The sequence below is a fragment of the Acomys minous genome (assembly GCF_964271855.1).
Source record: "Acomys minous genome assembly, chromosome: 10".
Taxonomy (NCBI): domain Eukaryota; kingdom Metazoa; phylum Chordata; class Mammalia; order Rodentia; family Muridae; genus Acomys; species Acomys minous.
In genome coordinates this window covers 69,806,403-69,831,921 of record NC_140491.1, presented here as the reverse complement: position 1 = coordinate 69,831,921, position 25,519 = coordinate 69,806,403, and the positions used below count along the sequence as shown (strand labels likewise).

The 25,519-nt window shown below is 52.8% G+C and overlaps 1 protein-coding gene across 2 annotated transcripts; it reads right to left on the bottom strand.

Annotated features, from left to right (window-relative positions):
* Window positions 1-3,114: 3,114 nt before the first annotated feature.
* Window positions 3,115-17,254, bottom strand: PLPP7 (phospholipid phosphatase 7 (inactive)). 2 transcript variants are annotated; one of them, XM_084797913.1, is made up of 4 exons: window positions 17,140-17,254; window positions 16,718-16,870; window positions 16,044-16,589; window positions 3,115-4,321 (listed from the first exon to the last, which is right to left on the bottom strand). In XM_084797913.1, the coding sequence occupies exons 3-4, from the start codon at window positions 16,495-16,497 to the stop codon at window positions 3,957-3,959; spliced, it is 819 nt and encodes a 272-aa protein (XP_084654039.1). In that variant the 5' UTR covers window positions 16,498-16,589; window positions 16,718-16,870; window positions 17,140-17,254; the 3' UTR covers window positions 3,115-3,956. The 2 variants fall into 2 exon arrangements, with proteins under 2 accessions (XP_084654039.1, XP_084654040.1); XM_084797914.1 differs by lacking the exon at window positions 17,140-17,254 and having other exon boundaries at window positions 16,718-16,912.
* Window positions 17,255-25,519: the final 8,265 nt, after the last annotated feature.

Below are 25,519 nucleotides of genomic sequence, written 5' to 3'. Positions count from 1 at the left end.
GCAAAAAAACCAAAAACGAAAAACAGATGAAGGCCCAGGCATCTGCCTGGAGCCTGGGTACATATCCAGGGTCACCTTTCCCTATGGTGGGATTGCTGCTACTTTTGACATTGTGCCCAAGCTGCCCACCCTGGTGAGACCAAGAGGGACCAATGTGTCACAGCCTGAGTGTTCAAGGATGCCCTTGAACTTCTCACTTTCCTGCCTCCGTCTCCCAAGTGCTGGGATTATAGCCACCATGTCCAGTTTATGCAGAGTTGGGGGTTGAACCCAGGCTCCGTGTATGCCGGGCAAGCCATTTGACTCCACAGAACTACAGCCCAGTCCGATTGACTGCTTGTCCTCAGGGTCTGTCAGCTCTTCGTAGATTCCGCTCAGGGAGCCAAGTGGCACGTAAAAGTCGCATGCTTGCCTCGTATCTGCTGGTGGACTCCGGCTCCTGCTTTATGCTCTGTGATATAGTCACTGCCACCTAACAGCTGGCGTGTCACTGCCACCTAACAGCTGGCGTGTCAGACGGGCAATGCTGGGTGGGCAGGATGGGAAGGAAGTTATTAGGGAGGCAGGAGGGCATAGCCAAACTCAGGGCCAACCCCAGGCTTGGCACAACAGCCTGGGTGCAGAGAGACTGTTGGGGCTATGGGGCCATGGAGCAGGGAGGGCCATGAGGGGGCATGGGTGGGAGGGACGAAGGGTAGAGAAGGAGTCACGTTTATGACGCATTTCTGAGGGCCATGGAGAGGCTGTTCCACCTTGTTACCGGCGTATCCAGTGTCTAGCCAGGACGGAACTCATGAGGTCACGTCAAGCACGACCTCAGAGGACAAAAAGAAGGAAAGAAATAAAAAGCCAGGTGCTGTGACCCATGGCAGCAATCCCAGTACTTGGGAGCCTGTGGTTAGGAGGATTGCAAGTTCAAAGCCCACCTGGGCAACTCAGCAAGACCTTGCCCTAAAATAGGTAAAAACGGATGTGCCCTGTCATCAATAGTGCACTTGGCTTGTGAGAAGCCTTAGGTTTGATGGCAACGCTGCAAAATCAGAAGGCGGGAGACAGTAGTCAGCTCCTCCTCCTGGGTGTAGTCACCATTCTGAGTCCACACACTCTCTGTCTCTGTCCTTGACTGGGACACCTACAGCTGTCATCAGTCACCCACTACCTGCCCACCTCATCCAGGCTTTCTCCAGGAGCACAGTAGATGTGTGGTTCCAGGCTAGCTGCTGCCTCTTTGTTCCCGTTTCTCCCGAGACTCTACCCTGTGGGCTAGAGTGTTGTCTCTACAGCCCCGGGCCTCCATGGTCAGGAGCGGCTGAGCGTGAGTGGGCCGAAGTTCAGAAACAGCCAGGTCAGCCTCCGTGATGGACACTGAAACCAACCTGTGCCAAGCTCCCGAGAGGAGGGCACTCCTGTGCTACTCAGCAGCCCACAGGGACCAATGGCATCCCAGGACACCATGGAACAGGTGGGGACGCCAGCACCAGCTGCTGCTGCCACCGCACAGGATGTGGCTCCAGGCTGGCAACATTCTGAGGCTTCTCCATTCCCATCAGGCACTTTGGCCGCCCACTCGCCCTCCTGAAGACTGTCACTTACCTCTGTGACCCTTCAGAGGTGGCCTCTCAGGGCCCCGACCTCCCAGGAGCTGTAGTCCCTGTAGGGAGGCAGAAGTCCAGCCCAGCCCATTCCTGGCTTTGCTATGGATGATGATTCCCGGAGGGTGGGGGCGAGGCGAGGAGACACCGCCCTCATTCTTCTCCTCAGCACCCTGCCAGGCACTCCCAGCCCCCCTGGGAATGTACAGAGGCATTTTAAAGATGGTGGAGCCAACCAGGATTCAGGGTTGGATGGGGCTCTTCAGCATGATGGTAATCCTGGTACCTGCCTCTTCTGAGTGTCTTCAGGAAAAGCAGGTCAAAGACTGTACCTCGGTACAGCTGGAGACATGGAGGCTCCACAGGGAAAGGGGGCTTTGGGAGGGCAGTTGGGAGCCTTGGGAGGGCAGGTGGGGGCCTTGGGAGGGCAGATGGGTGCCTTGGGAGGGCAGGTGGGGGGCCTTGGGAGGGCAGGTGGGTGCCTGGGAGGGCAGGTGGGTACCTTGGGAGGGCAGGTGGGTGCCTGGGAGGGCAGGTGGGTGCCTTCGGAGGGCAAGGGGGGCCTGGGAGGGCAGGTGGGTGCCTTGGGAGGGCAGGTGGGCACCTTGGGAGGGCAGGTGGGGCCCTTGAGAGGGCAGAAGGGGGCCTTGGAAGGGCAGGTGGTGCCTTGGGAGGGCAAGGGGGGCCTGGGAGGGCAGGTGGGTGCCTTGGGAGGGCAAGGGGGGCCTGGGAGGGCAGGTAGAGCCTTGAGTGGAGGGGGGAGGTGATGGCTTTAAAGGGCAGGTAGAGCCTTGAGACAGGGAGCAGGGGTGGGGGGCGGAGAAGGTGGGCAGCCACCTCTACATGCTAAGAGGCAGCTAGCTCACACCTGTGTACCTTGCTAGTCTTCGTAGGCAAGCAGCTGCCCACTGGGGACTTTGGCATTCTCATCTGCTAAGTGGGTGCATTATTTACTCCACTTTGGAGATTTGTGAGCAGCACTGAGCACTGCCTCCAGGAATGTGGACCCTCCAGCTCACCCCAGTACCTGAGCTTCTCCAGGCCTGTGAGAGGCCAGGCTTTGTCACCATGCCATGTCCCCTCCACCCTGACCCACTCTCATTATCTATGTGTAGAGTTCTACTTCTGGCATGTTCTCCCGGCACCCCTGCTCTGACAGACCCCCCACACCCTCTCAAAGCAGCTGGGAGGTCACTAGTCCATTCCCAGGGGACAGGAATCTAGCCTTTGGGACTGAGAGAGGGGCCGTGGGAGGGCCCGCAGACTTCTCTACCACTGAAGAAATTCCCCAAGCGGCCCCCCATCCCCGGCCAAATGGTGGGGACCAGGCCCTAGACTGTGGTCTCCAGGAGACAACAGAGAGCTAGAAGGGTCCAGGAGTTCCCTTTGTGGGGGAGGGGGTGACTTTCCCCTCTCTTTTCTCTGACAAATGGCACCAGGCACTGTCTGGGGTGAGACCCCCCACCACTCCCACCAGGAAATGCTACTGTGTCCCCCACATTAAAATACACACAGGTGAATGTCCTTTTGCATATTGCTGTATTGACACATGAAATGCGCATCCATGCGTGCCTGACTGGAAACGACCTATTAGGTCACACAGAGTCCAGCCCCTGGGGGCCAAAGCTGCATCACTGCCCAGAGACCACGGCCTTCAGGGCTGGATTTTGGGAGAGGCCCTCTCACGTCCCAGGCCCTTTCTTTGGCTCCTGGGCAGCAGCTTCCCAAATTTACTAGGTTTCTCGGTGGGTTAATAGCTATTCCTGGAGAAAGGCTCCTATGGTCAAATAAATTTAGGAAATGCTGACTTAAACAAGACTTGAGCAGCTGGTTTTTCTATAGGACACGTCAGTCCTATAGACTGCCATTCCAAATAATCTACACCCTTGTGACCATCCACTGTGTGTGTGTGGGGGGGGAGCTGGGTGTGCAGGACTCCCCAAAATGCACTGGTTCACAAAAGCCTTTTCCCCCAGAAGTATCTTGCAGGCTGGGGTCCCCAGGCACCCTTTTGAATGTGCTACCCTAAGCTGTTGGTGACCACTGACGGACTGGCACCTGTCCTGGGTGAGAGTGTGTGCTGAGGTGCAGCAGCACAGTACAACTGCTGTCACGGTGATGAAGGGGGCAGGGGGGACAAGACTCTGCCCCTCCTGTGACCATCTTGTTCTTGTCTGTTGTCTTCGGACAAGGAATGCAGGTCAAGCACGACCGCCATGCGACTCGTCCTGGCTGCCTCAGATGACACATAGGGTGCAGTGAAACAAACAGGAGGCCTCACAGTGCTAACGAGGCAGCACCCCCCCCCCGCCAGGATGGGGGGAGTTGCGGCAGTCTGTCCCCACTGGTCCACCTCTTGGGGGCTCACCAGGCAGAGATGAGCATCTGGCAGGTGTTGGATGACATCCACACGAGCTCCACCAGGCGGAACTGGAAGTAGCCCATGATGAAGCCCGAGATGACGTCTGTAATGTGGTGGCGTCCGATCATCACCCGGGACAGGCCCACGCAGAAGGCCCAGAGCACCAGCAGCACGCGCAGGGGCACCGCCAGCACCAGGTGACTCAGGAAGAACTTGGACACCATGGCGGCACGGCTGGCATGGCCGGCGGGGAAGGCGTAGATGTCCATGGTGAGGTAGTCCAGGAGTCCCGGGCTTGTCTCATACGGGCCGCGGCGCTTAATGAGCTTCTGTACCCCAGCCACCGTCATGATGTCCAAAAGCAGCGCTGTGGATGGAACACAGAGGCCTGGGTATCAGTGCCGCTGGCGGGCCAGGCGCCACTGGCCTCAGTGACCTCAGAACACAGTCTCATCCCAGGACCTTTGCACTGGCCACTCCTGTTACCTCGATGTCCCTTCCCTTGGGCATCCATCCGCTTCCTTCAACAGAGATGCCACGCTTGGGACCCGTTTGTAGAAGTCACCACCACAGTCCCTTCATCTTGCTTCCTTCTTCTCACCACCTGACATAGCAAACATTTTTCCTCCCTCCCTCCCCAACTTGTGTGTGTGTGTGTGTGTGTGTGTGCGCGCGCGCGCAGCTAACAATGACTATCTTCTTTGATTGTTCTCTACCTTATTTTTTTTTCCCCCTGAGATAAGGTTTCTTTGTGTAGCCTTGGCTGTCCTGGACTCACTCTGTAGACCAGGCTGGCCTCGAACTCACAGAGATTCCACCTGCCTCTGCCTCCCGAGTGCTGAGATTAAAGACGCGTGCCACCACGCCCCCGGCTTCTACTTTATTTTTTGAGGCAGAGTCTCTCACTGAAACTGCAGCCGGGGTGACAGCCAGCCAGCCTTAACCATCTCCCTGTCTCTGCCCTATACAGTGCTGGAACTATAGGGATGCGTATGTAGGCAAGCCCGGCTTGTCATGTGGGGGCTGGGGATTTGAACTTAGGTCCTCATGCTTGTGCAGCATGTGCTCTTACCCGCTGAGCCATCTGTTCAGTCTCTCCTCGCCCTCTCACATGTGATTTCACACTTTTCTGTTCCCTACCCTCACCGCTAGTGCTGAGAGTCATAAGCAGGTCCAGGTACCTGCAGGATTCCAGGGCTGAGATGTGGGGCCTGCGCTACGGAATGGCTCTCAAAGTATGTCCGTGAGGCTCCCCCAGTGCCCAGAGCACACCAATTTTTTTTTTTATAAAGCTGAAAGGTAATTGACATAACACACACCCAGCAGTGTCAGGACACAGAAGGCAGGGGCATTTGTGCAGTCAGGGTGCTGGGCAATCAGTAGACGAGGCTAGGCCTGAACTCACAGAGCTCTTCCTCAACCCACTGACTTTTTCTCCACTGTCTCCTTTAGGCCTCTCACGCCTTGTGTAGTGGCCACTTCAGAATGTCTCTTCATTGAGGTGAGGCCGAGCCTGTCTTGTCACTCAGCCCCCCACAAGGTGCCACTCTCCAAATGTTAGCTGAATCATCGGCTGGAAACTTGGCTCATAGGCTGGGCTTTTCCTCAACTTAGAAGTTTGGGGGGGGGGGTGGATCCTGAGTCTCTCTTCTGTCCCAGCCACCACCCTACTGTGTGGCTGCACTTTGGTGAGCTGCTCGGCATCTTTGGGCCATCAGAGGGTGGCACTATGCCAGCGCCCAGTTCCACTAGGTAGTCAGAGTGGCTCCCAGGCTGCCAGCGTGGGGCAAGGAAACCCTCCTCAGGCACGAGGAAGCCTGGCCTCTCACATTGTTCTGCTTGGGAGCCCGGGCTGGCATTAGAAGGCCCAGCTACTCTGCTGGGTCCGGAGGAGACTCTCAGGAGGAGACATTCCCCTTCTATTCATTGTGGCCTCAGGAGATACTAGTGAGGTCCCAGAACCTATAAGTCCCCTTTTAGTGAGAGCTGTGGACAGCCCAGCAGTGAGGTATAGCCCCTGTGACTGCATGACTCAGGATAAGTCACCCAGCTGTCCCTACCTGTGAGGTATAGACCATAGGTACTATCCCCCTGGGATAGGAGATATACACTATTTCCTTGTATGTGCCTGCAAAGGTGACTAGTGGTCCCCGGCAAGGGACTGAGGAAGTCCCAGGCCCTACAGCACTCTGTGCAAAGCAGGGGAGTTCCTGCCTCAAAAGCCTGGCCCATCAGAGGGTTGGGTAAGGTGGCAGCCATTCCTGGAGGATGCCTGGCCGGGATCTTGTCTCTAAACCCTCTCAGTATATGTCAGAAGCTGGGCTCTTGGCCATTACTTTCATGGCAATGGGAAAGGATGGAGCTGGGGTGCAGCTCAGTGGTCAAGAATGGGGTTCTCATGGACAGGCACCTGGCTTCATACCCAGCATGAGGGGAAGAGTGAGAGAGAGAGAGAGAGAGAGAGAGAGAGAGAGAGAGAGAGAGAGAGAGAGAGAGAGAGAGAGAAAGAAGAAGAAGAAGAAGAAGAAGAAGGAGGAGGAGGAGGAGGAGGAGGAAGAAGAAGAAAAAGAAGAAGAAGAAGAAGAAGAAGAAGAAGAAGAAGAGAGATTGATTTGATGATGGGCCAGGCATAATAAGGCATGCCTATTATTTCAATACTCTGTAGACTGAGGCAGGAGGACAATGCATTTGAGGCTAGCCTGAGCTACAAGACACAGCAAACAACTTGGAGCAGCTCTTGGCTTCCACAGCCAAATTCTTGTTGGCTCTTGAGATGAACAGGTGTGTGCCAGACCTGGGGCCAGTCAGCCAGGCTGGCAGAGCTCCTAATGGCCAAGGAGGAGACAGACAGTCACCAAATGGCTGCACAGAGAAGTGTTGCTATAGAGGGGGAGCCTGTGGGCAAGCGCCTCAGTACACTGCAGCTGTCTGTGGGGCTGTGACAGGGCTGTGAGGCTGCCCTCTCAATCAATGCACAGGCTAGGACACCCGTCCCTCCCTCCAGTTGGCCAGCCCTGAGTGTGGCTTTGACTGTCGCATAATCTAGAACCAGAAATAGAAACAAACAACGCCATCCCTCAGGGCTCTGAGAACTCAGCTGGCCTTGGGTTTGCTAACCCACACCTTGCTCAGCTCAGAGTGGGCTAAAGTGCCTTCCAGCTGGGAGGCGGCTCAGGGTGAGGCAGGGAGAGCTGGTGAAAGCTGCCTGCCTTTGACTCGCTGTGAGGCTGGGAAAGGTCGCTTTCCTTCTTGAGCCTCCAGTAACTGAAGTCCAGCAGGGCAGTGACTGGGCACTTAGGATCCAAGGATGAGAGACCTTATTCAAAGTTGCCACTTGCCGGGCGTGGCACATGCCTTTAATCCCAGGCTGTGGCAGGTGGATCACTGTGAGTTCCAGGCCAGCCTGGTCTACAAAGCGAGTCCAGAATAGCCAAGGCTACACAGAAAAACAACAACAACCCTGTCTCGAAAAAGCAAAAACAAAAACAAAATACAAAAATAAAAAATAAAAAAAATGAAAAAGATGCTATTTGCAGACTACATCGACTTTGCAAGCTAATGCCCGATCCCCATCCCTCGTTGATAACATAGGGAGTGACATGAGCCTGTTTTGACTGACATTCTGTTTTTTTGGTTTTTTTCTTTTTTCCAAGACAGGGTGTCTCTGTGTAGCCTTGGCTGACCTGGACTCACTTTGTAGACCAGACTGACCTCGAACTCACAGCAATCCGCTTGCCTCTGCCTCCCTGAGTACTGGGATTAAAGGTATGGAGCCTGTTTGGAGATCCCACTCAGGCAGTGACAATGGGCAGCGCCCGGGGCCAAAGCAGAGCCTCACAGAGCTGCTGGTCTGAGCCTGCAGGGTTCACCCACAGCATCTTTTCCAGAAGGAAGCCTGAACTTGGTGCCTGAGCATTCTGGGCCAAAGCATAGTTGTTCCTGAGGCTGTCATGAAGGCCTCCCTCCTGGCTTTAGGGGTGGTTGAGGGCGTGCTTTGTCTCTCCAGCTCAGCAGCCCTCTGGCCTATGGTGGCCAGGAAATTAGAGCACTGGAAAACTGTAGCTCAAGGCAGAGCCAGGTCTACCGGTGGCCGTGACTGTAGAGCAGAGGTGTAGCTAAGGGGACCTCACATGGCCCCTTTGGGGTTTAGGCTATTACTCCCTTGACGGTGGCTACCTCAGCCAGCTTCAACCCTCTTTGGGACTAGGTGGGTGACAGGAAGGCATGGGGGGGGGGGCTATTGGCCAGAAAGGAGCAAGAGATAGGTCTTTACACGACAAGAATAGGCTTGTGGGTTAAAGTTCCTTGCCAAGGTGGCCTCTGCCTCAGATTTCTATTCTGGATCTAAGATGTGAAAGCTAGCGCTTTGTAGCCACCAGGAAGTGAGTGTCAATAGGTCTGTGTTTCTATAAGGCGGACCACCATACCCACCTGGAACCAAAGATGATTTTTAGGGCTGCCTTTTTGTGAAGAGATTGTGGTGTGCCCCGGACCCCTGGTTAAGGATGCCTACTGCAGTGTGACTCAGAACCCTGAAAATCGTGCAGCGACCCAGTGCCCTTCAAGGCCAGACAGACACAGCACGCCAAGGCTGAGTCTAGACAAGGAGAGCCCAGCAGCCACCGCAGATGACAAGGCCACCAAGGGAGAGAGAGCCACGGGGCGGGCATGCTAAGGGAAAAGGCCAACTACAAGGCAGGATTTACAGTTGTGCCATAAAATGAGTGATGAAAGCCTGCCTGGATGCGGAGGAGTGAGTGAGGTAGCCTTCCCGGGGTCAGGGCTTTTCCCTCAGCAGGGTTAGGGTGGGGGTGGGGGTGACGAAGGCTGGTTTGTTTTGTTTGTTTTGTTTTGAGACAGGGTTTCTCTGTGTAGCCTTGGTTGTCCTAGACTCACTTTGTAGACCAGGCTGGCCTCAAACTCACAGATATCCACCTCGTGAGTGCTGGGATTACACCACGCCAGGCTGGTTTTTTTGTTTTTTGTTTTTTTTTGTTTTTTTGTTTTTTCGAGACAGGGTTTCTCTGTGTAGCCTTAGCCATCCTGGACTCACTTTGTAGACCAGGCTGGCCTCGAACTCACAGCTATCAGCCTGCCTCTGCCTCCCGAGTGCTGGGATTAAAGGCGTGCGCCACCACGCCCGGCTCGCCAGGCTGGTTTTTATATTGTCTCTTGGACCCTGCCCCCTCCCCACCCCACCCCCCACCATGAACAAGGAGTTTGTGTACGTGGTCTTGAGATTTTCTGGGCTGGAGAATGGGAATGTAGATTAACAGAATGCTTGCCTAGCACACGCGAAGCCCTGGCTTCCATCACTGCAGAAAACAGGTGTGGGCCCCCACAGCAGGAGTCTTAGCACTCAGGAGATGGAGGGGGTTGGATTGCATAGTGAGGTCACAACCTGCCCCCCATGCCTAGTTAGTTTTACAAGAAAGGAACTACCGCAGAATTCCTCCCATGAGGGGCCTGGAGCAGGTAAGCTCATAGACACAGGAGTGGAGCAGGGTGTGTGGGAAGCGTTAGGGTTCCTGGGGGCGGACTTCCAACTTTGTAAGAGGATGAACTTCTGGGGAATCTATGGTGGCGACATCTGTTGCTGCACAGTAATGCTTAATGCCAACCAACTGTGTACTTCGAAAGGTTCAAATGACATTTTTATGATAGCCACATTTGCCAAAAAAAAAAAAAAAAAAAAAAAAGTTCTTGTTAAAACATCAAATCTACATTCTAAAAAGACATGGTCTCCCTGGGAGCATTTATGAAGCAGATATGTTAGGTGAGTGGAACACACACACACACACACACACACACACACACACACACACACACACAGAGTTAGCATCTCTCCTATTTCCTGTGAGTCCCTTCCACAGCTGCTATTGGGTGGGGTCTTGGCCTGTCCTCCACTCCCCTTACCCAAGGTTTAATGGCAAGGTGGCTCTTCACAGTAGAACATCCCAGAGCTTCTGCTTTCTCACCTGAGGAATCCATACACTATCTCCAGGGAGACCATCGGGATCCTGGGCACAAAGTCCCAGGGTACCGGCTCCATTGAGTGGCTTGTGCTACTGTGAACAGGTCCCAGAATGAACCGCTTGGCTGTGTGGATGAACTAGGCAGACCCACCCTGCCCTGTATGGTGAATTCCTTTCTTTTTCTTTCTTTCTTTTGGTTTTTTGAGACAGGGTTTCTCTGTGTAGCCTTGGCTGTCCTGGACTCACTTTGTAGACAAGGCTGGCCTCGAACTCACAGCGATCCACCTGCCTCTGCCTCCTGAGTGCTGGGATTAAAGGCATGCGGCACCGCGCCTGGCGAATTCCTTTCTATTGTATGTCAGAACCCTGACCCAGACTTGGGGTGTCCAAAGACCCTTCTCTAGGAGACTAGCTGTCACATAGTACTCCTAAAATAATACAAAGTACTGTCCCATTGTTGGAGGCAGAAGTGTATCCGACTGAAGATCTGAGATCAGCCTAAATATTCTTTGGGGGGGTGGGCGGGCAAGGCACATAGTCACCTAAGTTGTACCCTAGAGCAAGAGCTGGCAGGCAGCAGGGGCGAGGTGACAGACACACCTTCTGCACAGTTGGCTGAGGGCGGTGGGTAGCTCAAGGCTGAAGAGCCTTTATTCTCTGCTCTTGGCGTGAAGGGACATGGTGGTGTGTGGAGGGCAAGACAGAATTGCAAACACGAGCCACACAGCTGGGCAGGTCCCTGGGAGCTGAGGCCACAGTAATTAAAGACAACAGGGGCACACTGCTGTATGCAGGGAGAGAGCCAGAGGCATGGTGCCCAAAACAAACAGGTCACTCCTGGAGAGGGACTAAGGGACAGGCACACCCTCTTTGCGACCTGTCGTCTATGGACCACAAGCTGGCATCAAAGCCAGCATTGCCTTTGACCCAAAGCGCTTCCTCCAGGACATGTGTGAGCGAGTGTCTGTTGACCCTTGCAGTACTTACTCACTGGAGTGCAGGCGTATGTGCAGGCAGCATACTGTATATGCAGGGAAAACACCAATAAATATAAAAATAAAATAAACATAAAATTAAAAAAAAAAAAGCACACACACAAACCGGGTGGTGGTGGCACACACCTTTAATCCTAGCACTTGGGAGGCAATGGCAGGCGGATTGCTGCGAGTTCGAGGCCAGCCTGGCCTACAAAGAGAGTCTAGGACAGCCAAGGCTACACAGAGAGGGGATCATCCTCTCGAATGTCTGCTTACTCCTATTTATTCTGATCTTTTAGAGGTTCACTCCCAGAGGTTCAGTGATGGCTCAGTTCGGGAAGTACCTGCTGGTGTGCCTCTGTAGCCCTGCAACGGGGGATGGAGACAGGTGCATCCTGGGAGCTCCCAGGCCTGCCAGACTACCCTGATTCAGAAGAACGAGATACAGAGCAGACAAGGGAGCTACCAGACAGAGCTCTGGCCTCTACACTGAGCACACACCCATGCACGCCCACCCACCGTTCTGTGAGCTGAACAATCGCCTGTAATCGCAGCATTTGGGAGGGAAGGCAGGGTGATTAGCTTGAGGCAGCCTGGGCTATAGTGTGTGACCCAGCCTCAACAAACAAACAAACAAACAAACAAGGGTGAGTCATGGAGGCACATAATTGTAATCCCAGCACTTGGGACCAGAAGGCTCAGGGGCTCAAGGCCTGCCTTAGGTACATAGTGAGTTTGAGACCGCCCTGGCCTACCTAAGATCCTGTATCAAAAGTTCCAACAAGATGAACAAAAACAACCCAACAAGGGGGAGGCAGAGGCAGGCAGAGCTCTGTGAGTTCGAGGCCAGCCTGGTCTACAAAGTGAGTCCAGGGCAGCCGAGGCTACACGGAGAAACCCTGTCTCAGGAAGAACACACACACACAAAAAAACCTAAAAAGGGAGCCGGGCGTGGTGGCGCACGCCTTTAATCCCAGCACTCGGGAGGCAGAGGCAGGCGGATTGCTGTGAGTTCGAGGCCAGCCTGGTCTACAAAGAGAGTCTAGGACAGCCAAGGCTACATGAAGAGACCCTATCTCGCAAAACCAAAAAAAAAAAAAAAAAAAAAAACTAAAAACTAAAAAGAATGAGGAAGAGGTGGGAAGATGGATGTTGCCCTCTTAGTTTAGGCAGGTGTACCTGAATTTGAATACGAATGGCCTCGTATTTGGAGTGCGTAGGGAGTGGCACTATTTGAAAGGATTAGGAGGTGTGGCCTTGTTAGAGAAAGTGTGTCACTGGGGGTGGGCCTTGAGGTGGTGGCACAAGCCTTTAATCCCAGCACTTGGGAGGATGGATTTCTGTGAGTTTGAGGCCAGCCTGGACTACAGAGCAAGTTCCAGGACAGTCAGAGATGTTATACAGAGAAACCCTGTCTGGAAAAACAAAACAAAACAAACAAACAAACAAACAAACGCCCACGCCAGGCCCAGGGTCTCTTTCTTCCTGCTTCCTGGGGGTCCAGAGGCAGAACTTTCAGCTACTATTTTTGGATAATGGAGTAAACCTCTGAAACTGTAAGCCAGCTCCAATTCAATGCTTTTTTTTTTATATTAGAGCTGCTGTGATCACGGTGTCTCTTCACAGCAACAGAACAGTGACTAAGAAACCTGCACACACAATCCTAATAGAAGCTTTGGTTTCTTTGTAAACCTAGCTATGTTACGTAAGCGTGGTTTTGTTTTAATCCCATGTGGGATTTTAGTTTGGGCTTTAGTATGTCCACAGCTGCTACCTTTGCCAGCTGGTAACAGCCTGCCTCGTGCGGCATGGAGAGGGGTGTGGTCTAGGACTCTGAGGATGATAAACAGGAGAGCCCTGGGATAGAAAGGGTGGCATGCCATGGTGGCATGCGGTGTGTAGTAGTTTGGAGAAACAAGAGATGGACGGTATGAGCCGGGCGTGGTGGCGCACGCCTTTAATCCCAGCACTTGGGAGGCAGAGGCAAGCAGATTGCTGTGAGTTTGAGGCCAGTCTGGTCTACAAAGCGAGTCTAAGGACAGCCAAGGCTACGCAGAGAAACCCTGTCTTTAAGAACCAAAAAACAAACAAACAAAACAACAGAGGGGCTGGAGAGATGGCTCAGTGGTTAAGAGCACTGGCTGCTCTTCCATAGGTCCTGAGTTCAATTCCCAGCACCCACACGGAAGCTCACAACTGTCTGTAACTCCAGTTCCAGAGGATCCGACACCCTCTCACAGATATATATGCAGGCAAAACACCAATGCTAATACAATAAATAATATATTTACATATATATATATATATATATATATATATATATATATATATGAGAGATGAACGGTATGACTTCTTGGAGATAGATGGAGAGCAACATTTCAATGATGCAGCTCAGATCAGACTGCTTGCTGCACTTGCTGTTGAAGGAGATTGGCATTGCCCCCAAAAGAACTCACTGACCCTACAAAGCCAGGAGAAGTAAAGAGGTCCATGCCCCCACTCCCTACTAACCTTCTTTCTCATACCCAGGGTTAAGAGGTTGATAGAAGGGAGGTAGAGGCTTCAATACCCCAAATTAAAGAGTTTAAAAACGGGGGCTGGAGAGATGGCTCAGAGGTTAAGAACACTGTCTGTTCTTCCAAAGGTCCTGAGTTCGATTCCCAGCAACCACATGGTGGTTCACAACCATTTGTAATGAGATCTGGTATTCTCTTCTGGCCTGCAGGCACACATGGGGGCAGAGTACTGTATAAATAAATAATAAATAATAAATAATAAATAAATAAATAAATAAATAAATAAATAAAATCTTTTAAAAAATAGTTTAAAAACACATACCAACACACAATGTCATGTTCAGAGTGAGGGAAGTCTCACTAAATGACTTGGATCAGGGGTTGGAGAGATGGCTCAGTGGTTAGCAGCACCGGCTGCTCTTCCAGAGGACTCTGGTTCAGTTCCCAGCACCCACATGGCAGCTCACAACTGTCTGCAACACTAGTTCCATGTGATCTGAAATCCTCACACAGACAAACATGCAGGCAAAACACCAGTGCACAAAATACAAGTAAGTAAATCATTAAAAAAAAAAAAAAAAAGAGCCAGGCGTCAGCCACCTAAGTGCCCCCGGCCTTAGAATGTGTGAAACTCTCTATGTTAGGATACTTGACGGAAGTATCCTAACAACCCATTTGACAGATGAGGAAAAGGTGGCGCACACCTTTAATCCCAGCCCTCGAGAGGCAGAGGCAGGTTGCTGTGAGTTCAAGGCCAGCTTAGTCTACAAAGAGAGTCCAGGTCAGCCAAGGCTACACAGAGAAACCGTCTCAGAAAAAAAAAAAAAAAGGACTTGGACCGTGAGAACAAGGCATGAGCCACTTTCTGCCTGGGATAGACTGTCAAGGAAAGCACGTAAGGTGAGCAGGGATAGGCTCAGCCACCCATCATCTGGCTCCCAGTAGGCACCATCTAGCTGGTGCTCAGGGGAGCAAGAACGAGGGTGACAGGGTCACTGCGCTAGCATCTAGAACACAGACAGGACCAGGCAGGAAGTGGACCTAGTGATGGTGAGAATGCTACCATGGCGATGGCCATGGCCACCTAAGTGCCCCCGGCCTTAGAACGTGTGAAACTCTCTATGTTAGGATACTTCCGTCAAGTGTCCTAACAACCCATTTGACAGATGAGGAAACTGAGGCTCCAAGAGGCAAAGGTACTTGCCTGTGGCCACAGCAGGCCCTTTGAGGTATGCACCCAGGTCTGGCTGACTCTAAGCTTTCCTCAGCTGCTCAGATTGCTCTGGTGAGGAAGCACGGAACAGCCAGAGGTGAGACCTCTTTCTCCCTCCTCAGGGTGATGCTGAGCAAGACCAGAGTCACACTCAGTCCTAATCCAGACTCCATCACACAGTCGACACCAGTATTAGCACACGGGGAACGCAGGAAGGAGCAGATGGGGTGGGAGGCAAGCCCCCACCTCATCCAGTCACATGAGGCAACCTGACTTTCCACTAGGGGCACAGGGGAAAGGTCACATAACCAGGATGGGTTCTGCGTAGAAGCTTCTAGCACCTCGGCCACCTGTTCTCTCCCCTAACCTGTCCCTATTCCCACGGTCCTGGACTGGGCCGCACCCCCACCCCCACTGCCCACAAGGCAATGGTCTCTCTACAACAGGCAGGATGGCTACAGACTCCAGGTTCTGAGGCTCGGCCAGGCTGTTTGACTCACTGGCACCTCAGTTTCCTAATCTGCCAGATGGGAGTGTCAGGGACGCTGGCCTCCTGGGACTAGCTGGGAGAAAACAGTAAGGCTCAGGAGTGCCAGTGAGGGACTTGGGTGGGGCCAGACCCAGCCACCTGCTGGCATTGTAGGCACCTAGCTGGGGCTCCAGATGCTGAAAGGGGCAGGGGCAGGGGGCACCTGGGTTTTCACTGAAACGCCTTCTAGAATCAGAGGAGCCAGCTTTGCCTGTGTTCCCCAGGCACCGCCGCATGGGCCTGGCTCAGAGGGTAGACGCACCCTAGGGACCAGGAGGATGAGCTGGGTGGGGGCTGGGGATCACCTCCAGCTAGAAGGGCCGGCTTGCCTTCCACATGGGTACCACATGGCAACTGGCACATGGCAGGGCTACCCCCCTGAAGGGCCAGCGACAAGGAAACTAACAACCATACTCGTCCTTTCTTCAGACACATGTGTGGGGCGGACAGGGTGAGGAGCAGGCTGGGTGCTCCAAGAAGCTCAGGTTTGGAGGCAGCTAAGAAACGTCTGTGACTGGCTAGGAACCACGACCTGACAAGTGACATCCCTCTAGGTCACTCAGCAGAACCCCCAAGTTCAGCCCATAGACACAGCTTCTTTGTACTCTGCCTCCGGGCAGCAGCCTTGTACGGAGAACTGGCCTCAAGAGGTGCCTGCCCCCACCTCTGCATGCCCCAGCCCCCTCCCTCTCCTCCTCCCCCTCAATTTGCAGGGGGCCCCTTGCCTCCCCACATTCGAGGCTTGTCCGTTTCTGGGGCACCTTTCATGCCTAGCCTCATTAGGTGAGTTCCTTGGTTTCTCAGGGAGCCTGGCTGATCCTGCCTGGAAGGGGTGGGGCCAGGCGGGCAGGGTGACAGGTGGCCAGCAGGCACACTCACCGAGCAGCAGGTTCATGAGCACCTCCTGGCCGGCCAGGGTGCTGCTTCTCACCAGGCAGAGGATGGTGCCGCCAATCCAAGGGATGCCGTGGCCTGTGATGCCGATGAGCTTGACCATGGAGCGGGCACTGGCCCAGGATGCAGCCCGGCCGGCGCACACCCCTAGGCGCTTGGACATGCAGATGTCAATGGCCAGCAGGGAGTTGAAGGCGATGCCCTTGAACGAGGGGTTCAGTTGCATGCAGTCTTCCTCCGGCAGCTGCTGCGACTGGCGACGCTCCCGGGCCCCGTCGCCGCCGGAGGGTGGGGGTTGTGTCGAGGGCCCTGAGGCCTTCCTACCTGAGTTTCTGGGCTCCTGGGTCCCCTTAGGGGGCTGGTTCAGGGAGAGGAACTCAGCCCGGTTGAGGACATTGTTGCGGTCCCTGGCACGGGCCCGGCTCTGGGATGCTGGCATGGTGACCTCGCTCACTCTGAGAAGGCCAGTCCCAGCCCAGTTCCAAGGACCCTTCTCCCAGAAGACAAGAGCCGCCACCTTCTCTGTAGCAGCTGTTAAATATAGAGAGGAGGATTGCACATGGCTATTTACCTCCGGCTGCCACCCGGCTCCGAGGGGACGTCAGTGCCAGCTGGGCAGCCAATGGAGCCCCACCCGGGCTAGCGCCAATAGAGCCAACCCAGAGGCCTGATGAGTCCACAGCTGAAGCCTGGCTGTCTCGGGCCTGGGCTATTTAAATCTGCCAATGGCTGGTCCTTGGGCTCTGAAGAACTCTGGGAAATGTAGTCCACTTTTCTGGACTCAGCTGCTGCCTCCCCTCTGGTCTCTGGCTCTGTGGAAAATGGACCCCAAATTAACGCCTGCTTTTTCCAGCTGTGCTCTTTCGATTTTTTGTGTGAAATGGATGACTTTATTTACAAATCTGAGGATCACCCTCCAGACCATAAGGACTAGCCTACTTGTCTAGCCTCTGCCTCCCCTGTGCCCCCCTCCCCTCCCGTGGACCAATGAGGGCTCAGTAGGGGCAACCAGCTGCACTGTTAACCCTTGCAGAACCTTAGTAGCTGGGCCCTCCTCTTCTCTTAGCTGGGCAGTAGGTACCTTGTCCCAGGACTGGATGGAGGGAGTTTTTGACGTCACTGAGAGCGCCTTATGTTGGGTCTTTGGGGCCAGATCAACTAGCGCCTTAAGTTTCTATGACTGATTGTCATTCTTCCTTATTTAAAACAAAACAAAAACAAAAACAGTGTTGAGTTTGCTGTAGTGAACTGTGGTGCAATCGAATGGATCTTTGTGAAGCTGGCTTCCCATTAGAGAGATGGGTGACTAACTGGGGGAGAGAGCTGCCTCTTGGAGGGGGCCTCTGGAACTTGAGCTGTCCAAAAGACATAAGTACTTTATGGGACCTATATATGTCCCATATATAGCCACTGAGCTCCTGGCTATGTGCTAGGAGCTGGTCACACTACAGAGTGAAAGCTGACCTGTCCCCCAGCCATCAGGAAGATCAAGCCCTCTACATATTAAGCAAATGACACATAAAGGACCCCAACTGGGTGGAAGCCTGCAGGACCAAGCTGAGCCTGGATGGCTCGGCTCATGAGGGAAGTGTGCACACGAGAACTGTGGAAGCCTGTCCTGTACAAAGGATGGAGCACCAGTTGCTGGTGCGTGGAAAAGAAAAGGAGGTGCATCCCAGAGGGTAGCCATAGTGGCCCTGCTGAGTATCTGGGGCTTGAGGGAGGCCTCCCGCAGCTCCCTGGGGAGGGTCTGGAACTCTAATGCCCACAGCCCTTCTTAGGCTGCCTGTGAAGAGATAGAAAAGGGCTGGAGAGATGGCTCAGAGGTTAAGGGCACTGACTGCTCCTCCAGACGTCCTGAGTTCAATTCCCAGCACCCATATGGTGGCTCACAACCATCTATGATGTGATCTAATGTCCTCTTCTGGCTTGCACGTGTACATGCAGGTAGAGCACTGTATACATGATAATAAATAAATAAATAATAAATCTTTAAAAAAAAGATAGGAAAGTTGTTTTTCAACCCTGGCCATTTGGTACCTTCCGAGATGGCCTCAGGGATGTTCTAAAACCACACCCGAGCACCTGACAACATGTGATGTCCCAAGCTGAGCTCTTGCCCCCTCAAGGATAAAATAACTAGTAACCAATCATTTTAAAGGTCAACTAACCAATCATGTTTGTACTAAGTTCTGCTTCTGTAAGGGTATAAAAGACCCAAGCTTTGCTTATTTGGGGTCTCCAGCACAATAGAGCTTGGTAGATGCCATCATGATGAATCAATAAAGCATCCCTTGCTGATTGCAGCGGAGTGGACCCTTGTGTCTCACTGGGCTCCGGGAAGTAGCACCTAGCCCCCCCAAGTCTTACACCTGGCCCTAGGCTGTTGATGGTAAGATGTTCAATGTGGCTGGCTGAGGAGTGACAAGTGGCCACCCGGGGCTCATCACATTGGGATCACACATTGTGTGCCCGGCTCAGCCAAGCCACACAGCCTATGCATGGAAGGCCCAGGACCACCCAGATTCTCCTAAGGACAGGAAGCCAGCTCAGGTTGTGTTGGCTGTGGCCACAGCAGACCAGCCTACAGGCTGGAGAGTCAGGGACACGGGGTTCAATCTCACACCAGCAGCAAGGCCTCACTCACTTCCCTAAACCTTGGAGTTTCTACCTGTAACACAGACATCACAGTGCCCATTTCTTAGGGTTGTGGAGGGCGCTAAAATAGAGGAAGTCTGTAAAAATGCTGAGTGATCAATTGTTCTCACATTGCACTCTGGGACTCCCTGTGATGCGAAGCAAAGTCTTCTCTTCCTTCAGAAGGTTCCAGCCCATGGCCTGACTCTGTCCCATCCTTGGCTGTGGTAAAGCCAGGATCTAAGAGTCCTCAGGGCGGAGTTCCTTGCAAACCCCAGTTGCATACAGCTGAGCTAGACTTGGCGGGCACGGCCCTGTGACCCCTCTTCTAGAATGTTTAGTTCAGACCAAGCAGGGAAGTGGGAGAGCCGGATGACAGCACACCTGCCCTCCTCCAGGTGACAACAAGGCATGAGCTCTCTCATCCTGGACTCTAGACAAGTTGCGCTATCTGGGCTGAAGATTGGTCATTAATAGACACATTATGCTTTTGGTTTTGAATAAGTAAGTTTATTAAGTATAGAGCAAGTAAAAAAAAAAATAGTGAGCCAGGTATGGTGGTGCACGCCTGTAATCCCAGTACTCAGGGAGGCAGAGCCAGGCAGAGTCCTGTGAATTCGAGGCCAGCCTGGTCTGCAAAGTGAGCCCAGGACAGCCAAGGATACACAGAGAAATGCTTTCTCGAAAAATCAAAATAAAGAGTAAACAGCAAATTGCAGAGAGCAGGGGTTTCAAACGAGGTGGTCCTCACAGACATATCCAGACATCGGAATAACTTGGGGCCAAGGTGGTGGCACTGCTAAGGAGGCTTAGGTGGCCTTGCTGGAGGCATGTCACTTGGCTTGGAGAGTTTAAAGACCCAGGCCACTTTGAGTTCACTCTTCTTTTGTGCTTGTAATTCAAGCTGTGAGCCCTCAGTTCCCTCATGCTGCCAGCATGCCAGACTCTGCCATCGGGGTGTAGCAAGCCTGGAGAAGCTCCTCCATAAGTGCCTTGGTCGTGATGTTTTATCCCAGCAACAGGATGAGAAGGAAGACAGACAGATAGATAGATAGATAGATAGATAGATAGATAGATAGATAGAGAGACAGACAGACAGACAGATGACAAACATCATTGTATTAGGTGCTGAAAGCATTCAGGAGAAATTAGGCAGTCAGCTGGTGTTCCTGGCAGAGTGGGTTCTGGGAAGAGAAGAGTGACCCCGGGGGGTGAGGCTACCAAGTAAGAGAACAAACAACACACAGAGATGACATCATCAAATCAGACATGGCAGAAACCAGCTAGGAAAGTTAAGACAGTACGCTGGAGTTCCCCACTGAATTTTCTCTCTGTGGTGACTTTTCTCTCCCACCGTAGGTACCTTTACATCACTGGAAAAATAAATGATAGTAACATCTGTTGGTAATAGTTCACCTCTCAGCCGCTCTTTTTTTTTTTTTTTTTTTTTTTTGGTTTTCTGAGACAGGGTTTCTCTGTGTATGTAGCCTTGGCTGTCCTGGACTCACTTTGTAGACCAGGCTGGCCTCGAACTCAAAGAGATCTGCCTGCCTCTGCCTCCCAAGTGCTGGCATTGAAGGCGTGCGCCACCCTGCCTCGCACTGTGATTCTGTTCTTCAGCTGTTTTGCTGTTTCTTCCCTTTCCTGTTATAGGATCAGAGAGCCACCCATCACCAGACAAGAGACCTAGAGGAAACTCTGAAACAACCATACTTAGATCTAAAATGGTGGCAGGGTACTTCCAAAGCCAGCTTCAGGGACCTGGGATGACTTGTGAGAGTTTACCACTGTAATGTGCATTGCACAGGTGGACCCTATGTCTTGAATTAGAGTGCCTGATGCTTGGACTTCAGTCAGTTTACTTCCACCGACTGACACCATTCAACCAACACTCCTGAGAAGCAGCGCGATGGCTCCTCCGTACATGTAGGGAGACTGAGGCTCAGAGAGGCGAATGCATCCACTCAGAAACCGAAAAGAAGCAATACCCGGACTCCTAAGCAGTCCCCAGTAACGGGGACATTGAAGCCTTTGAGCTCAAATTCTTCAGTCCACAGGGGCTTGGAAATGTTTGATCGATTCTCTGCCAGGAAAGTCACCTTACTCTCTAGGGTGGGGCCATGACCTGGACTGGCTTCTGCAGGGGCTGAGGAGCCCAGGCAGCCAAGGACTATTAATACCCAGGGCTCTGTCAGCATTTTATTCTGGCGGAGTGGCCAATAAGTTCTGCGGAGGCCGTGGGGTCCAATTTAGCACCTGCCTGTCAAGTGGTTAAGACAGACTGTGGAGAGCAACGGGCCCCAGGTTCAATTCCTAGCTTAACCACCATCAGCTGAATGACCACGGGCAAAGCATTCTACCCACCCAGGACTCTGAAACGGCTCACCCAGCACAAGAGGCTGTGTTGTTTTTTCCTGTGATCAGGACCTGCTACTCCTGTCTGCTAGGAGATCTCTGGTTAGTTTCAATCCATAAATCCATATGACTACGCCTTATTTACACCCACTTACAAGCCACACAGTCCAACTTCTCCAGAGGCTTGGCATTCCTTCAGTTGTTCCCACAATGCTTTTATTGATCTCTTCCTGCGGTTTAGCTGAGGAGACAAGGCACAGATCCTTGAAAGGATGAGCTAGTTTAAAAGACAGTAAAATATCACCAGTAGCTTTTTGTGAGACAGGGTTTCTCTGTGCAGCCCTGGCTGTCCTGGAATTTGCTCTTGTAGACCAGGCTGGCCTCAGATTCACAGAGATCTGCCTGTCTCTGCCTCTGTGAGTGCTGGGATTAAAGGTGTGTGCCACCACTGCCAGGCAAAAGGTTAGCCTTTACTGCAATAAACTTAATTATTACAGATGACAGTTATAATCCCATCACTTGAAAACTAAAAATTAACCCAGGTGGCATCTTAGAAAAGGATACTTGCCTCATTTCCAAGTATTGTAACATTTCATATCAACTAGGTTTGTTTGTTTTTGTTTTTTTTTTCCTCCAAGACAGTGTTTCTCTGTGAAGCCGTGGCTGTCCTGGAACTTGCTCTGTAGAACAGGCTGGCCTCAGATTCACAGAGATCTGCCTGCTTCTGCCTCCCTGAGTGCTGGGATCAAAGGTGTGCGGCACCACGCCCAGCTTACTTTTCTTTAATAAATAACTGACATTTTGTCACACAGAGCATCATCCATCATTCTTGTTTTTAATTTCCTAGCTACTATATTCAAAACTGTTGTGGGTTAAACACACTTTCACATGCACCGGTGTGTTCCAGAACAGAATGTAAACAAATACAAGCCAAACAGGCTGCGGGATTGGCACCCTGCAGGGTCTGGTGGGCTAGCCTGGGCGGTTGCCATGGCCAGACTCCAGAAAACACAAAGTCACAGAGCTGACCCAAGGCCCTCTTCCCTCTTTAGGGAAAGAAATGTTCAGAATCGTGACCTTACCTCGAGGCCACAGGTCCCTGGGCCAGGGCTAGGACTTAAACTGCTGGCCTCACACACTCCTGGCTGGAGAGATGAGTTTCCGGCTACGTGTGTCCTATAGCATCTGTGCCTTCTGCCTCCCTGAGTGCTGGGATTAAAGGTGGCCTCACGTGTCACTTCCTGAGTCCTGCCGTCTGCATGGATCCACGGGGAATACAAAGAGGAATATAGTGCAGTCCCATCCCCACAGACAGCCTGGCTCCCCTGAGGCATCGTCTCCACGGCATGTCCCCAAGTCACTATGGACTGGGGAGCGCTGGGGCGGGAGGTTAAGAATGTCTGTCCCTGCCGGGCGTGGTGGCGCACACCTTTAATCCCAGCACTCGGGAGACAGAGGCGGGCGGATCACTGTGAGTTCGAGGCCAGCCTGGTATACAAAGTGAGTCCAGGACAGCCAAGGTTATACAGAGAGACTCTGTCTCGAAAAACAAACAAACAAACAAACAAACAAACAAACAGAATGTCTGTCCCAGGTACTAAGGCTCTGATCCAGGCCTTGGGTGTTGTATAATAAAGCTTTTCCTGGGAAGGAGCAACTCATAAATTACCACCCCAGACAGGAAAGCCACGACAGACCAAAAGCACAGATACCACCAAGTCCAATCTGATAAAACCATGAGTTTAGCTGAGGTCACTTACAAGAATATATGGGTGAGGGGTTAATACAGGGGCAGAAATAACTCAAAGACAGCTGGGTCACCAAAGCCCACCCCAGCATGGAAACCTGGAGCACACTGCACAGCCTGCAGGCAGTTCCACAGGTTGAAGAGAATCCTTTCCAGGTGCCTCAGTCGGGTCTAAATCTCCTCCTGACAGCCCAGCTGCTCTGGTCTTAGGGACTTCTTTGCAGCTTTTATGGGCTTAGTGAGTCTGGTCTGTTTCAGGGACTTCCTGAAGCTATTTTGAGTTGCTTACCTTCCTGCTTAAGGGGCTTCCTTGCACCAAGAAGAGACTTGATACCCTATGAGCATATACAGGGGGAGGAGGTCCCCCTCAGTCACAGTCATAGGGGAGAGGAGTAGGGAAAATGGGAGGGAGGGAGGAATGGGAGCATACAAGGGATGGGATAACAATTTAGATGTAATATGAATAAATTAATGAAATGTATTAAAAATAAATAAAGTAGTAGGATCTTTAAAAGGGGGGGGCTTCCTTGCAGGATGGAATGTTTCAGTGTTATACAACGCAGTCCCTGAGCAATTGACCATCCCCCCCCCCTCATTGCTGTCTTGAGTGGTTAGGGTAAACCCAGTGCTGATATTCATAAGCATATTTGCCATAAACATGACTGAAATCTTAAATGTATGAATCTGACCATCCTTACTTCACCTGCTTTCAGCCATCGTGGCTTGCACAGACATGCACTCTGACCCAGACAGAACAAGGAGAAAATCAAAGCTCAGAAGCAAAGGGATTCTACTCCCAGGCCACTATGTGGGCCAAACAGTAGGCTTGATTCAAACTTCTCCGTGTCTTCTGACACCCTTCAGCTTTTTTGCTTGTTTATCGAAATCTATGTCAACTCCTAATACCCTCCCTGTGTACTTACTCCCTGATGGAGAATCTCCTAGCAAAGTGACAGTCCCTGGGTGCTGCGATTGCTGCCCGTTCACATGAGCTAGGCAAGCTCTGACACACAGTAGGCATCTTGGAAACACTCAACGAAAGACTGAGCCTAGCTCTAAGAAATTTCAGACCTGGCCACCACAGCCCAAAGGCCAACAAAGAGGCTGCTGTCGGGAGTAATGACCGCAGAAGAGAAAGGGAGGATGGGCCAGAGGCTGGAGGGGCGACTGGTCTCTGGCCAGTAGTGTCGTCCTCCCCCCGACCCCCCCCCCCGACCCCGCCACACACACACACACACACCCCAGCACGGCGGGAAGCTGCTTCCATCACCGCCTCCATCGCTGGCGCGCGCCCGGGATCACTTTCCCGGTTCGCATTTCTAATGCTGCTGCTGGGTTATTTTGGTCGGGAAACCTGATCCTTCGCTCGGTTTATTTTAGCACCTTGGAGAACTCTTAGTGCCGCACCGGATCCAAGGCCGCGCCCAGCCTGTAGTCGGGGGGGGGGGGCGGGGGGGGGCGGGGGGGCCCTGTCTTTCCCCAAAGGCTCCGCGCCCGCGCCACGGGCACCGCTTACCCCGGGCTGGGGCCAGATCGGGTCCCCTGGCTTTAGGCTTCGCACACGCAAGGTGGCGGCGAGGAGCCCCGATCCCGGGTCTGGGGAGACCGTGCTCACCTAAGAGGCAGCAGCTGCGAGAAAGCTACAGCTTTTTGGACCCAGCGCATTGGGAGCACAAAAAACTGGGCTCACCTCCGCTCAGCCTCCGCCCACCAGCCAGCCCCACAGTTACACGCGACACATCCCACGCAAACACACATTCTCCTCCATCACAACCACACCCACAGCTGTACTCACACCCACAGCAACTCACATGGGGGCATGCACACCACACTCGTCCACAGACAGGGACACACACGCGCGCGCGCGCACACACACACACACACACACACACACACACAGCCAGAACAAATGCAGAAAACACCTTACACACAGCTGTCAGGGTACGCGGTCTCACATTGACAAGCAGCGTCACTCACACCGTACCACCAGGGCTAACTCACACCGTCAAATCACTCACAGAGGCTCAGACGCGTGGGCACTCCCTCACACACACACACCGGCTTACTCCCCCAAAGCCTTGGTGTATGCGCCTTCCACTCCGTTCCTACCTCAATACTGAACTGCACATCAAGACAACTGACTCGTGCACTTCCTGATTGATGAGATTGATTCTTGCAACCACTAGGAGCATCAATTCATACCTATTCATTATTTATGCTAATTCATGCCTTCATTCATCATTCCTGGAGTTGTCTTTCTTCTGCCCCGCAGGGATGTAAATACTCTTGTTGATTGTCTGAGGAGGGCTGAGTGCCTGGCCAAGGTTTTCAGGGAACAGTGGCAAAAAATGATGGAGAGGCCTGTGGGGAGGTCCCGAGCCAACCCTGCCCTGGGAGAATGTGCTTCAGAGCATTTGGCCAAGATGGTCTACGCCCACAGGTTCACAGCCAGGATCAGACAGTGGGTTTTATGCACTTGTCGCTGCCTCCCTGCCGTTCCCTATGCCTGGCCACTGTCCCTCAGTGGAGAGCTGGGGCCAGGAGACTTGGGATCTTGTCACAGGGCATCCTCTGGATGATGCCTCTGTGGTCCCAGCCCTCTCTCACCTGGCCAGGTCCAGCCATCTACCTGCAGTGGGCCCACCCAGCCTTGCCAGATCTTTTCCCTTTCCTTCTGATGCTAACCCCTCCTTACCAACTGGCCAGGGATTCTGGCTCCACC

Coding starts and splice junctions, on each gene's coding strand:
- PLPP7 (XM_084797913.1), bottom strand. CDS start 16,497: ATGCCAGCATCCCAGAGCCGGGCCCGTGCCAGGGACCGCAACAATGTC. Junction 4,322..16,043: donor GCTCATGAACCTGCTGCTCG/GTGAGTGTGCCT, acceptor TTCCATCCACAG/CGCTGCTTTTGGACATCATG.